Source organism: Bos taurus, chromosome 3 (assembly GCF_002263795.3).
Source record: "Bos taurus isolate L1 Dominette 01449 registration number 42190680 breed Hereford chromosome 3, ARS-UCD2.0, whole genome shotgun sequence".
Classification (NCBI taxonomy): domain Eukaryota; kingdom Metazoa; phylum Chordata; class Mammalia; order Artiodactyla; family Bovidae; genus Bos; species Bos taurus.
The window spans coordinates 93437644-93453390 of record NC_037330.1 but is presented as its reverse complement, the minus strand read 5'-3'; the positions used below and the strand labels follow the sequence as shown (position 1 = coordinate 93453390).

General features: G+C 44.7%; 1 protein-coding gene across 6 annotated transcripts in view; it reads right to left on the bottom strand.

Annotated features, from left to right (window-relative positions):
• Nucleotides 1-15747, bottom strand: part of ECHDC2 (enoyl-CoA hydratase domain containing 2) — a 30437-nt gene that overhangs the window by 11583 nt on the left and 3107 nt on the right. For all 6 annotated transcript variants that reach the window (XM_024988378.2, XM_024988381.2, XM_015465413.3 and 3 more), the window contains 2 exon segments: nt 2095-2162; nt 1938-2025 (listed from right to left, as the gene is read on the bottom strand). In XM_024988378.2, the coding sequence (XP_024844146.1) occupies nt 1938-2025; nt 2095-2162 (156 nt within the window).

Sequence of the window (15747 nt, the reverse complement as noted above, 5' to 3'; positions counted from 1 at the left end):
TATACCCCAAAGAATTGAAAGCAAGGACTCAAAACAGATAGGTGCACACCAATGTTCGTAGCAGTATTAATCACAACAGCCAAAATGTGGGAACCACCCAAGTCCCTCAACAGATGGATTAAAAAAATGTGGAATATATATGTGAAAAAGAATATTATTCTCTTTTAAAAAAGATAGAAATTCTGCAATATGCTACAATGTGGATGAACATGAAGTACATGATGCTAAGTGAAATAAGCTAGCCATGAAAGGACAAATGGATGATTCTACTTAAATACTTAGAGTAAGCAAATTCGTAAAGATAGAGAGTAGAATGGAGGTTACTGGGTGTTAGGGAAATGGGGAGGAATTGCTTCAGTGTATAGTTTATTGAGATGATGAAAGTTTTCTGGAAATGGATAGTGGTGATTGTTGAATAACCTTGTGAATGCACTTAATGCCAGTGAATTTTACACTTAAAAGTGATTAAAATGTAAATTTTGTGATTAAATGTAAATTTTGTGTAATGTACATATTTTTGACAAGTCATAAAACACATTAAATAGTAATAAAATAAAAATTTATTATTCCTGTTTTATTGAGAAATAATTGGCATACAGCAGGTATAATTATTTTTTAAAAGAAGGGCTTGGTTGAGGAGTGAGTGCAGGGACAGTGGCATGGGGGGGACAGGGTCCTTGGTGAGAGTAGTGACAGTGGAGGTTCACTGAAGGCCAGACAGCCGGAGCCTGAGTCATGAATAGGGGGTGAACGTACTCTCTGCAAGTCCTAGATTATGGGAAAGTCAGTTGGGAGAGCCCTTGAGAGTCTGATTACTCCTAGCCCCTCAGTGACAGATGGGGAAACTGAGGCCCAGAGAGAGACAGGGACTAGCCCAGGACTCCAGAGCAAATCAGGGGCAGATTCAGACCTCCTGCACGCCCCCTGCTTTCCTGTCCTTCGCTGGAGGGGTGAGGAGCGGGGCTAACAGTCATGAAGTGACCGTGATGGAAGACGTCAGACCATGGGGGAGCCAAAGGAAGAGGCCGGAGTAGGAGGAGGGCCTCGATCAGGGCAGTGGGGTCAGGCAGACTGGTCCGCATACTTCCCTTGCCACCTCCCGCCCCAGGCTGCTCACCGGGATCCTGACAGTTGAGGCCTGGGGACTGAGCCACATGCCCTTGAAACTGCCTAAGAATCACTCGCTTCCCACCCTCGCCCTCCGCAGCCTCTTCCCGTCTCCCTGGTGTCCCCTCCAGAGCCACCGCAGAGTCAGTTCTTAGCTCAACTCTCATTCGCTTGCTTCTTGTAGTGGGCCTGAGATGCAGCATTTCTCATCTTTGAAAGGAAGTGCGTAGTGCTTGCCCTGTTGTGAGGACCAAATGGTGCAGAGACATGGAAGAGTTTCGTTGACAGGGACTGAAATCTTGTAGTGGGCAAAGGGGCAGTAAGTCAGTCCTATCTTGGCCACAGACGTGGTGAGTGTCGTTGGACTCCGTTTTCTCATTTCCTCAATGCAGTGTCAGAACAGAAAGAACAGGGATTTGGGGGTCAGAAAGGTCAAGTTCTAACCGAATTCTCACTGGCTGTGTTGCTCTAAGCAAGGAGTTTCACCTCTGAGTGCATATCTTTAAATGGGAATGAGTCCTGTGCTGTGTGCTAAGTCGCTTCAGTCATGTCCAACTCTTGGCACCCTCATGGACTGTAGCCCGCCAGGCTCCTCTGTCCATGGGGATTCTCCAGGCAAGAATACCGTAGTGGGTTGCCATTTCCTTCCACAGGGAATCTTCCCGTCCCAGGGATCAAACCAGTGTCTCCTGTATCCCCAAGTGGGTTCTTTACCACTAGGGCAACCTGGGAAGCCCGAGTCCTGTGCTAAAACAACCTAACTGTTCCCTAAATGCAGGCTGGTGGGAGCCCTGCTGAGCCCCGGGTTGGGGGCAAGGAAGGAAACCCACCTGCGCAGAACACACCCTTCACTCCACTCCTGAAGATCAGGACACGCACTTGACGGTCCTCCCGAAGCTGGGCCAGAGCTTCCAGCAGCTGCAGAGGAGACCAGATCAGATACCTCCCAGCTCAGCCCCTCCCACCCTGGTGCCCGCCCTTACTCACCTGACTGACGAAGACGTTCCCCAGGGCATTGCGGGCACTGGGTCTGTTCATCAGAATCTCAGCAATTCCTGCAGGGGACAGGGCAGCGTTGGGTGAGCCAGCTGCCCTGCTCACTCCTGGGCTGGGGCCTGGGATCTGGGCAGCCTCTACCCTTGATGAGCAGTGTGACCTGGGGCAAGTCACACACACTCAGGCCTCAGTTTTTCCACCCATAAAATCGGGAGAATAACCCTTGCCCTTTCTGCCTCACAGAAGTGGAAGGGCTTGAGAACCTCAGAGCACCATGGGGAGAGGGACGAGAATGACTGCCCCAGTGGTTCCTGCCTGCTTCTGCCATTGCGAGACACACACACACACACCTACACACCCCTTCTTCAATTTCACATATCTCTCTCCATGTGATTCTTTTCTCTACAGCCAGACTTCTTCCTCTCGAGCTGAATGAGTTATGATAACACTACCATGCAGAAATCTTGTGTGCCCTGACTCAGTCACTGCTCCCACCTCCCCCCAAAAGTAACAACTCTCCTGACTTTTTTCCTCCTGACTTTTTATGGTGATCACTTCCTTGCATTTCTTTACAATTTTATCACACAGATGGTCATCTCCAGACCATATAGTTTAGACTTGCTAATTAATTAACAAAAGAAAACTCTTAAAAGCTTGTTAAAATCCTTAGGTTCTGCTTCTAGCCCTGTCTTTTGCTCAAAGATATTTATTAAAGAACTTGAGGCGGGACTTCCCTGATGGTCCAGTGGCTAAGACTCCCTTAATGCAGGAAGCCTGTGTTCAATCCCTGGTCAGGGAACTAGATCCCACGTGCTGCAACTAAGATCACAAATACTGCAACTAAGACTGGCACAGCCAAAGATAAAAAAAGAACGTGGGGCATTTGACCTGTAAGATTTCCTGCAGCATGGAATTTACTGATTGCACACTCATGGGACAAGCGAGCAGACGCCTCTGTCATAGGAATTTAGCAGCTAATCCAGAGGCTTGAGCACATTCACATTCTGTCCTCTTTGGCAAGAGAATATCCTTTGCCCTACTCATGTGATATTCTTTCATGAGCACCAGTGAAACTTCTTGAAAGGCTTTTCCATTTTCAGTTAATAATTTTCTTGCCTTCCATTCTCTTAAGTCTTCTCCAGTCTAGCTCCCACCCCATCGCTTGGCAGAAACTGCTCTCACCTAAGTGAGACCAGTGTAACCAGTGTAATCACATCACTAACCGAGGGACATATTTCCATCCTTGTCCCAGGCTCAGCAACAATTAACTCTCCTGACCAAACACCTGCTCCTCCTTGAACATTTTCTGCTCGGCCTTTTTTTTTTTTAGTGGACAGGTTTTTTTTTTCAGAACAATTTTAGGTTCACAGCAAAATGGAGTAGAAAGTGCTTACCTGATGGTTCAGAGGGTAAAGAATATGCCTGCAATGCAGAAGACCCGGGTTCAATCCCTGGGTTTGGAAGATTTTCTGAAGAAGGAAGTGGCAACCCACTCCAGTATTATTGCCTGGAGAATTCCATGGACAGAGGAGCCTGGCAGGCTACAGTTCATGGGATTGAAAAGAGTCGGACATGACTGAGAAAGTGCAGAAGTTCCCATAAATCCTCTGCCCAATGCACATGCGTAGCCTCCCACCAGAGTGGGACATTTGTTACCAAGATTAACTTCTATGCATATGTCATTATCACCCAGCTTTCATGTTTACATTGGGGTTTACTCTCGGTGTTGCATATGCTATGGGTTTTGACAAACGTATAACAACATGTACCTGCCTGTGGCTCCACATTTTCCTGGCCTTCCTACGTCTCAGATGATCCCCTGCACTTCTTTTCTAGGTTTTCTTCTACCCAATTTAAAAATTCTTAAATCATTTATTCAACATATATCTGTAATAAATAAGTCTTGGGGATATAATGTACATCATGGTGACTAGAGTTAAGAATATTTGAAAGTTGCTAAAACTGTACATCTTATAAGTTCCCCTCACTCACACAAAAATGTGTAAGTGGGTGGTGATGGATCTTAACTACATTTACTGTGGGGATTACTGCACAATATATACAAATACTGAACTGTTACATTGTACATGTGAAACAAATGAAACAAAGCAAAGGCTAACAGAGTTTTGCCAAGAGAACACACTGGTCATAACAAACACCCTCTTCCAACAACACAAGAGAAGACTCTACAAATGGACATCAGCAGATGGTCAATTCTGAAATCAGATTGATTAATATTCTTTGCAGCCAGATGGAGCAGCTCTATACAGCCAGCAAAAACAAGACCAGGAGCTGACTGTGGCTCAGATCATGAACTTACTGCAAAATTCAGACTTAAATTGAAGAAAGTAGGGAAAACCACTAGACCATTCAGGTATGACCTAAATCAAATCCCTTACCCATTATACAGTGGAAGTGACAATTAGATTCAAAGGATTAGATTTGATAGAGTGCCTGAAGAACTATGGATGGAGGTTCGTGACACTGTATAGGGAGGCAGTGATAAAGACCATCCCCAAGAAAAAGAAATGCAAAAAGGCAAAATGGTTGTCTGATGAGGCCTTACAAATAGCTGAAAAAGAAGAGAAGCTCAAGGCAAAGGAGAAAAGGAAAGATAGACCCATTTGAATGCAGCATTCCAAAGAATAGCAAGGAGAGATAAGAAAGCCTTCCTCAGCAATCAGTGCAAAGAAATAGAGGAAAACAGTAGAATGGGAAAGACTAGAGATCTCTTCAAGAAAATTAGAGATACCAGGGGAAGATTTCATGCAAAATGGGCACAATAAAGGACAGAAATGCTATGGACCTGACAGAAGCAGAAGATATTAAGAAGAGGCTGCAAGAATACACAGAAGACCCTACATAACCACAATGGTGTGATCACCCACCTAGAGCCAGACATCCTGGAATGTGAAGTCAAGTGGGCCTTAGGAAGCATCACTATGAACAAAGCTAGTGGAGGTGATGGAATTCCAGTTGACCTATTTCAAATCCTGAAAGATGATGCTGTGAAAGTGCTGCACTCAATATGCCAGCACATTTGGAAAACTCAGCAGTGGCCACAGGACTGGAAAAGATCAGTTTTCATCCCAATCCTAAAGAAAGCCAATGCCAAAGAATGTTCAAACTACTGCACAATTGCACTCATCTCACATGCTAGTAAAGTAATGCTCAAAATTCTCCAAGCCAGGCTTCAACAGTACCTGAACTATGAACTACCAGATGTTCAAGCTGGATTTAGAAAAGGCAGAGGAAGCAGAGATCAAATTGCCAACATCCATTGGATCACCAAAAAAGCAAGAGAGTTCCAGAAAAACATCTATTTCTGCTTTATTGACTACACCAAAGCCTTTGACTGTGTGGATCACAACAAACTGTGGAAAATTCTTAACAGTGGTAGGAATTCCAGACCACCTTACCTGCCTCCTGAGAAATGTACATGTAGGTCAAGAAACAACAGTTAAAACTGGACAGGAACAACAGACTGGTTCTAAATCAGGAAAGGAGTATGTCAAGGCTGTATATTGTTTCCCTGCTTATTTAACTTATATGCAGAGTACATCATGAGAAATGCTGGGCTAGATGAAGCACAAGCTGGAATCAAGATTGCCAGGAGAAATAACAATAAACCTCGAATACACAGATGACAGCATCCTTATGGCAGAAAGCAAAGAACTAAAGAGCCTCTTGATGAAAGTGAAAGAGAAGAGTGAAAAACGTGGCTTAAAACTCAACATTCTGAAAACGAAGATCATGGCATCTGGCCTCATCACTTCTTGACAAATAGATGGGGAAACGAAACAGTGACAGATGTTATTTTCTTGGGCTCCAAAATCATTGCAGATGGTGACTGCAGCCATGAAATTAAAAGATGCTTGCTCCTTGGAAGAAAAGCTTTGACCAGCGTAGACAGCATTATTAAAAAGCAGAGACATTACTTTGCCGACAAAGATCCATCTAGTCAAAGCTATGGTTTTTCCAGTAGTCATGTATGGATGTGAGAGTTGGACCATAAAGAAAGCTGAGTGCTGAAGAATTGATGCTTTTGAACTGTGGTGTTGGAGAAGACTCTTGAGAGTCCCTTGGACTGCAAGATCCAACCAGTCAATCCTAAAGGAAATCAGTGCTGAATATTCATTGGAAGGGCTGATGCTGAAGCTGAGCCTGATGTGAAGAGCTAACTCACTGGAAAAGACCCTGATGCTGGGAAAGATTGAAGGCGGGAGGAGAAAGAGAAAAGGGAGGATGAGATAGTTGGATGGTATCACTGACTGGATGGACGTGAGTTTGAGCAAGCTGCAGGAGTTGGTGATGGACAGGGAAAGCTGGCGTGCTGCAGTGCATGGGGTCGCAAAGAGTCAGACATGACTGAGCGACTGAACTGAACATCTGAAACTAATATGTCAATTGTATTTTGATTAAAAAACCACTTCTTAACAAAAGATAACCACACAAAAGAAGATATACAAATAACCACTAAGCACATGAAAAGATATTTAATTTTATTAGTCTCAAATAAATGAGAGTTTAAAAAAAGCCTAGATATGGCTGTACACCAAATACAATGACTAAAACTAAGAAGACGAAAAATAAAAACCAAGTGTTGGTTATTAAAAAAAAAACAAACCTGAATATCTAGCAAACAACTTTGATGTATAATAAATTGTGGGAGTTACAAGGATATGTACCAATCCCTGTCTTCAAGGGATTGTTGTATTAGTGCTTATAGCCTAATATAAGTAAATGATAATATGAGGTCATAAGTAAAATAAATACATAAAGTACTATAGGATTATAAATGGTAGTTCATAAATGGTAGCATTTGAGCAAGGTGGAAATAGGTAAAAAAATGTCATCTTCAGAGTGAGGGGAAGTGTGAAAAATACTACATGTAAGAGACTACTCCATTTGAAAAATATTTTATCGAATGTGTTAATGTCTATTGTACAGCAAAGTGATTCAGCTATATACATATATATTCCTTTTCCTATTCTTTTCCATTATGATTTGTCACAAGATATTGAATATAGTTCCCTATGTTATACAGTAGGACCTTGTTTATCCATTCTGTATATAATAGTTTGCAAAGTAGTTGAAGTTCCGGAAAGGTCAATCCAAGATCTCTTTATTCAGTCGTTTGTACAGTTATGTATTTAACACACGCTGGCCTCTGTACTAAACACTGATGTCAGAGACTAGAGCAGACTCAGTCCCTGTCCTCTTAGATCCTAAAAGTCTAACAGAGGAGATCGACACTCAACAAGTAATTACTATTTGTGACGAGTACATGGGGGAAAAAAAGACAGGAGGATAGGGGTTTAGAGTGGGCAGAGGGGGAGCCCTAGTGTAGAAGATCAGCAGTGACCTCCTGGGGGAAGAAGTGACCTTTCAGCTGAGAGCTGAGGAATAAATAGGAGTTAGCCAGACAAAAGTGTGTGTGTGTGTTGGTGGGGAAAAGCCTATTTCAGAGAGGGAGTGGCACAGATGAGGGCCCTGAGTGCAGCAGAGCGGGTACTATAGGGTTTATATTGCTGGGCCTTTAATGTTTTTTGGCTGCACCTGAGAATTAAACCAACATAAAACAGATTAACAGGAGAAAAGCATACGAATTTGTTCAAGTTTTATGTAACACAGGACTCCTCAAAAGGAAATGAAGACCCCTAGAAATGGTAGGTCCACATGCTATGACAAACCTAGGCAGCGTGTTGAAAAGAAGAGACATTACTCTGCTGAAAAAAGTCTGTATAGTCCAGGCTGTGGTCTTCCCAGTGGTCATGGATGCTTGTGAGAGTGTAAAAGACACACCTTTTAGTGTCTTTACAGTGGACCACAAAGAAGGCAGAGTGCCAAAGACTGTGCCAAACACCTTCGAACTGTGGTGCTGGAGAAGACTCCTGACAGTCCCTTGGACAGCAAGGAGATCAAACCAGTCAATCTTAAGGGAAATCAACGCTGAATACTCATTGGAAGGACTGATGCTGAAGCTGAAGCTCTGTATTACGGTCACCTGATGTGAACAGCCGACTCTTTGGAAAAGTCCCTGATGCTGGGAAAGATCGAGGGCAGAAGGAGAAGAGGGCATCAAGGATGAGATGGCCAGATGGCATCATCCATGTAATGAATATGAACTTGGGCAAACTCTGGGAGACAGTGAGGGACAGGGAGGCCTGGTGTGCTGCAGTCCACGGGGTCAAAAGAGACGAACACAACTGTGTTGACACAACACAACAAGCTTTTACAGTAGGAAGAGCAGCAACTGTGGCAAAGTTAACTGTGTGGGAGGCTACAGGAAGATAAGGCCTGTTTCTACACAGTTGTCCACACTTGTCTGTTTCAACACACTTGTCCGTACAGGATTCTCTTGGCTTCAACTCCCTGTTGAAGAATATTTTTTTTAATCTCCAGTTTCAGGAAGGGCATTTTTCAAACGGGAGTTCTTATCTTCTGTTTTCAGTAAGAAATGCCCTTCTTGCATCTGCTGTTTATTTCAAGCGGCTTTAGCTCAAGATTATCCCTATGCCAATGTAGCATATTTCTTGGCGGGGGGAGGGGGGCACCTTTTAGTGTCTTCCAGAACTGGAGGAGTTCAGAGGAAAGGGAGAGCCCCGTGAGGCGTGACAGGAGTCAGGAGGGCTGCGCTTGCTTGTCTGCCCCTTCTCCTTCCCGCTTCCCGTGTGCTTGGCTCCTGTACACGCAGGACTTCCCCGCACACCCAGCCTGCTCTCCTCTGAGCTCCAAGCCTGAAAATCCTGCTGCTCACTTGACATCTAGACCAACATGTCAAAAAATGATCAGTCTTTCTTCTGCTCCTTTGGTGAGTGAATGATATATCAACTCGGAGGTCTCTCCTGTTGCCGGGGTCCAGCCCCGGCTGATCCAGGGTATTCGAAGGGGAGACGGCTTATTCAAATGTTAATTAGAGATGTAAAGAGTAATAGAATGAGGATAGCTCAGTAGGAAAATTCAGTGGAGAAAAGAAGCTGAGTAGCTTGGTTTACGCGGAAAATCAATATAACCCGTGACACGAGGTTAGCTCTGACCACGGAGGCCGCAGGCGCCCTCTCGAATAGCGGAAGGTGCCCCACCTTAGACACCTTCTCAAGTGGGTCTTAGAAGCCCAGGCAAATAAATGGTCGCAAGGATATCCGCGCTCCAGATGGAGACTCAGCTGGAGGTCAAGGAGAAAAATGACATGGGGAGACCAAGCATTGGTGAGCAAGGCCCGTAGCTTTATTTTCAACAGGGGCTTATATACCCTAAGTTACACATAGAGGATAATAGGGGATGCAAAGTCAGCAGTTTTTGATCCTTATCAAAAACTGGGGTTTCTTTCCTGCAAATTTATCGTATACAAATGGTTTAGGTGATTTACATCATCTTCTGGCCAGAAGGCCTATTAACATTTTATGGCTCTTGACAAAGACTTATCAACCATAAGACTTATTTTCTCTAAGTAATTATTTTAAGGTTTGGTGCCATCTTCCGAAGATAAAATTGCATTCCTATAGGGCGGATGTGTAATGGGTTTACAACAAAGGAAAGAATTTATTACCTTAAGGGTCTGAAGTTACTAACACCAAGGCCACTACTTATTTTTTCTACATAGCAACTATATTAATTAATACACATTCAAGGATACAATTCAGGAGATGTGAAAACTTGGCAACAAACATTGGCTCATCAATGAAATCTTTTACTAGTTTTATTCTGACAGTTTCTAACTCTCTGAAAGGCTCTAAGCTATTTGAATATCTTAAGCTTCCTGTGCCTCTGGAGGCTGGGAGACTGTAAACAATCGTATGCATAGCTGTAGGAATCCGGGTAAACTTGTCAGGCGAGTTAGAGAGCCACCTGAGGGGTTTGGATTTAAACACTCCTAGTTGCCCAGGAACTTTATTAATTGGAGCTGTAAGTTAGCTCTTGGACAGAGAGAGTGAGATGGTGGTGGGGGACAGGCCCCAGTAAAGTCAGAGGTGAGAGCACAAAGCAGTAAAGTAGGCAGACTCTGGTTTTTTGGGGGTAGATGCTCGAGAATATCCAGGCGGACTCCTGAGGCTCGATCCCGCCTTTGCGTACGCCGAGCCTCCTTCCTCATGACCTTTGTCACGAGTGGAATGCCTCACCAGCTCCCGGCATCCTGTTGCCTCCATTTTTCTGACACTTGAAGTTTACTCAGTGTCCGAGGCAGACGATTCAACCTCTTGGATCTCAGACCTTGCAGCTCACACCCTGCCCTCCTGCAGCCACTAAGCTGATAGGCTCTTCCTTCTACTGCGTGAATGCCCCAGCTGGCCCACTGTCCTCAGTTTTGCCTCCCCTTCCCCTTCCACATTCATTCCCTCATTTGGGTCAAAGTCATCTTTCTAACCCAAATCTGACCATATTCTTCTTGCTTCCCTTTTCATCAGAATTCAGTCTAAATCCTTATTACCACCCAAAAGATTCCCTACAATCTGGCCTTTGTACATCACTCTGGCCTCATGTGCCAAATCAGGGCCAAGTGTGGGGGACAGAGACCGACTCTGGGCAGAGGCTCAAATATGCTTATGCCTTCTCGCTTGTTTCCCCTCCTGTAAAATGTCCGGATGGATTAGAGGAATGTGTTCACCAATCCCTTGGTCTTCAAAGGCCTCATTCTTTTCTCTCAGTGTACCTAGCTTGGTGGAACAAGCAGCATTTATTAAGATGGTGTTCTCAGTGTGAGTTGATCTGAGATACCCAGAAGGGCCAGTGAAAGTTCTGGTGCTCTCAAGGACAAGGCTTTACAGCCACAGTTAGAGAACTGTGGTCTAGGACAGAGAAATGTAACATGCAGTCTAGCTGGCTTCGTCAGCCTCCCTGGAAACCTTCATAAAACTCTTTGAGCCCCGCAGGCCTGGAGGTCCCACTGAGGAACTCAGATGTCCCAAAGGTCCTCCTCTCCAGAAAAGAAAATGTCGCAACCTGGGGAAGGGAAACTGGTGGATACAGAGGAACCACATCAGAAGGGTTGAGGAGAACAGTCTAGGTCCAAGGTCACTGTGGCAGATAGACTTTAGAGTGGCCCCAGTGTTCATATCCTGAATAATCCCCTTCCCTTGAATGTGTGGGCAGAACCTGTGAATTGCTTCTAACCAAGAGAACCACAGGTAAGGTCATAAAAGATCACTTCTAAGATTAGGTCCAATTACATGACAAAGATAATGAGATGTCACTTCTGTGATTAGTTTATAATGTATATAAGACCCTGTACTGGACTTCCCTGGTGGTCCACTGGTAAAGAATCTGCCTGCCAATGCAGAGGACGTGGGTTCATTTCCTGACCCAGGAAGATTTCACACACTGCAGGGCAGTTAAGCTAATTCACCACAACTACTGCCCAGTCCTTAAACCCTTGAGCCACAACTGTTGAAGCCTGAGTGCGCTAGAGCCCAAGCTCTGCAACAAGGAGCCAGCGCCATGAGAAGCCTGCACATGGCGACTAGAGAGTAGCCCCTGCTCTCGGCAACTAGAGAAAGCCTGCGTGCAGGAAGAACCAGAGCAGCCAAAACTAAGTAAAATTTTAAAAGACTGTATTACTAGCACACACTAGTGGGCCCATGGATACGGTCCCGTGGCAGGGTCCACAGGGCAGCCTCCAGGAGCTCAGAGTGGCCCCTGGCCAACAGGAAGAAAACAGGACTTCAGTACTACAACAATACGATATGAATTCTGTCAATAGCCTGAGGAACCTGGAAGCAGATCCATCCCCAGTTAAGCCTATGATGAGAGACCATAGCCCCTGCCAACTCTGGGATTGCAGCCTGCTAAAACCCTGAAGAAGAGAACCCAGCAAAACTGTGCCTGGACTTCTGACCTATGGAAACTATGAGATAATAAGTGTATGCTATTTTAAGCAACAGTCTGTGGTAATATGTTATGTGGCAATAGAAAACAAATATAGTCATTACATCCTGGGATTGACAGGAACTTTCCTCTCTCCTCTTCACTTTCCTGTTCTGTCTTTCCTTTTTCTCTGGCTAACTCTCTCCCATATTTCATCTCTAGCTCCCTCTTGCAGAATGCAAATATGGTGCTCGGCTGAAGTCACAGCTCAGTCACATCCCAGCTCCATAGCCTTGGACAAGTTACTTTATCGTTCTGACCTTCACTTTCCTGATCTATAAATAGAAATACTAAAAAGGTTGTAATGAAGATTAAGAGATAATGTCCATAAGTGTATAACTAGAGTCTGTGGGCACTTTGAGCAGGGAAAATGCACAGAAGCTGGTGAAAGTCTAGGACCCAATATGAGGTGTGAGCTCTAAGCTGGGAGACCTAAGGGGCCAGACAGGGTGTCTTTGGCTTTCATTCATTCACCTGACAATGTTCAGCTGGAACTACCACATGCCAGGCCCCGGAGAAATAGAGGACCCAGCCGTGGTCCCTGACTTCTTAGTTGACACCCTATTCTGGGAACATTGCCCTTGCTGGACCCCAGTAATAATGATGGGTTTGCATTGCACCCTCTCTACTCCTATCAGACTCCCATGATGGTTTGATTTGCTTAGCAGAAGACCTAGAGTCACATCTGTCTGGGTCTGGATCACACAGTGATGTGGGTGGGAGTCGATAGAAACCACTGGAAAGTCATGTGGGTATGTGTGCTCAGTTGCTCAGTAGTGTCTGACTCTTTGTCATCCCTATGGACTGTAGCCTGCAAGGCTCCTCTGTCCATGGGATTCTCAAGGCAAGAACACTGGAGTGGCATTGCCATTCCCTTCTCTAGGGGATCTTCCTGACCCAGGGATCAAACCCAAGTCTTCTGTGTCTCCTGCATTGGCAGATTCTTTTACCACTGAGCTGTGTGGGAAGCCTTAATAATCCCTTAGTATACAGAGGGGGAAACTGAGGCTCAGAAAAGAAGAGAATGTGCCAAAGTTACTAGGTGGACCCAGCTAGCAATCCTCACTCTCAGAGTTAACAAGTGATGAGGAAGACAAGTTCAGACAGAAGGAATGTAAAAGGACAAGGGTGGGGGAAGAGGGTGCAATTCCTAAGTGGTTTACAAAGGTAGAGAGGGAGGAGAGGACCCAAGTCAGGGGCATAGTTAGAAGAAAACACGTAAGTGGGATGGCTTAAAATGAACAAACCCATGGTAGGAGATATAAGGTGACATGGTCAGGTTGTGGTGGAGAACCTTGAATATTCAGCTGAGGAACTGGAGTAAAGCCATAAGAGTGAGGAGTGGTTAACGGGCTAATCTCATTTTCAAAGACAACAGGCACAATGTGACAATGCTCTGGTGCTGTCACGCCAAGTGGAAGACAGAACTGGTGACTTGTAGGAGGATGGTGGGATGGTTCTCCTGGGTGTGGGTCTCCTCCTCATGCCTCCTCCACTGCCTCTTCTTGGTTTCCTTATCTCCTTCCCTCTAGGACATTCTATATGCCCTCTGGCAGGGGCAGAAGCTTAATCTCCTGATGCTTATACTTTTGTTCAGTGGCTTAGTCATTTCTGACTCTGTGACCCCATTGACTGCAGCACACCTGTCCTCCATCATCTAGAGTTGCTCAAACGCATGTCCATTGAGTTGATCATGCCATCCAACCATCTTATCCTCTGTCTCCCCTTCTCCTCCATCTTTCCCGGCATCAGGATCTTTTCCAGTGAGTCAGCTCTTCACATCAGGTGGCCGAAGTATTGGAGCTTCAGGTTCAGCATCAGCCCTTCCAATGAATATTCAGGATTCAATGAATATTCAGAATCCTTTAGGATTGACTGGTTGGATCTCCTTGCTGTCCAAGGCACTCTCAAGAGCCTTCTCCAGCACCACAGTTCAAAAGCATCAATTCTTCGGCACTCAGACTTCTTCAAGGGCTTCCTTGGTGGTTCAGGGGCTTCCCTGGTGGTTCAGATGGTAAAGAATTTGCCTGCAATGAGGGAGACCTGGGTTCGGTCCATGGGTTGGGAAGATCCTCTGGAGGAGGGCATGGCAATCTACTCCAATATTCTTGCCTGGAGAATCCCCATGGACAGAGGAGCCTGGCAGACTATACAGTCCATGGGATTGAAAAGAGTCAGATATGACTGAGAGACTCAGCACACAGCACAGCACAGCTGGTGGTTCAGACAGTAAAGAATCTACCTGCAATGAAGGAGGCTTGGGATCCATCCTTGGGCCAGGAAGATCCAATGACGAAGGAAATGGCAACCCACTCCAGTTATCTTGCCTGGAGAACTCCATGGACAGAGGAGCCTGGAGGGCTACAGACCTTGGAGTCACAAAGAGTTAGACATGATGGAGTGACCAACACATTGCAGCCTTCTTTATGGTCCAATTCTCATATCCATATGTGACTACTGGAAAAACCGTAGCTTTGATTATGCGACCTTTCTCAGCAAAGTGATGTCTCTGCTTTTTAATATACTGTCTAGGTTGGTCATAGCTTTTCTTCCAAGGAGCAAGCATCTTTTAATTTCATGGTTGCAGTCACCATATGAGGTGATTTTGGAGCCCAAGAAAATAAAGTCTGTCACTCTTTCCATTGTTTGCTCATCTATTTCCCATGAAGTGATGGGACCAGATGCCATGATCTCAGTTTTTTGAATGTTGAGTGTTAAACCAGCTTTTTCACCCTCTTTCACTTTCATCAAGAGGCTCTTTAGTTCCTTTTCACTTTCTGCCATAAGAGTGGTATGTATCATCTACATATCCGAGGTTATTGATACTGCTCCCAGCAATCTTGATTCCAGCTTGTGCTTCATCCAGCCTGGCATTTCACATCTGTACTCTGTATATAAGTTAAATAAACAAGGTGACAATATACAGCCTTGATATACTCCTTTCCCAATTTGGAACTAGTCCAGCTCCATGTCCAGTTCTAACTGTTGCTTCTTGACCTGCATATAGATTTTTCAGGAGGCAGGTCAGATGGTCTGGTATTCCCACCTCTTTAAGAATTTTCCACAGTTTGTTGTGATCTACACAGTCAAAGGCTTTGGCATAGTCAATAAAGCAGAAGTAGATGTTTTTCTGGAACTGTATTGCTTTTTCGATGATCCAATGGATATTGGCAATTTGATCTCTGGTTCCTCTCCCTTTTCTAAATCCAGCTTGAATATCTGGAAGTTCTTGGTTTACATACTGTTGAAGTCTCACTTGGAGAATTTTGAGCATTACTTTGCTAGCATGTGAAATGAGTGCAATTGTGTGGTAGTTTGAACATTCTTTGGTATTGCCCTTCTTTGGGATTGGAGTGAAAGCTGTCCCTTTCCAGTCCTGTGGCCACTGCTGAGTTTGCCAAATTTGCTGGCATCTTAATGCAGCACTTTAACAACATCATCCTTTAGGATTTGAAATAGCTCAGCTGGAATTCCATCACCTCCACTAGCTTTGTTCGTGTAATGCTTCCTAAGGCCCACTTGACTTCACGTTCCAGGATATCTGGCTCTAGGTGAGTGATCATTATCTGGGTCATTAAGACCTTGTACAGTTCTTCTGTGTATTCTTGCTGCCTCTCCTTAATATCTTCTACTTCAGTTAGGTCCTTACCATTTCTGTCCTTTATTGTGCCCATCTTTGCATGAAATGTTCCTTTGGTATCTCTGATTTTCTTGAAGAGATCTCTAGTTTTTCCTATTCTATTGTTTTCCTCTATTTCTTTGCATTGTTAACTTAAGGCT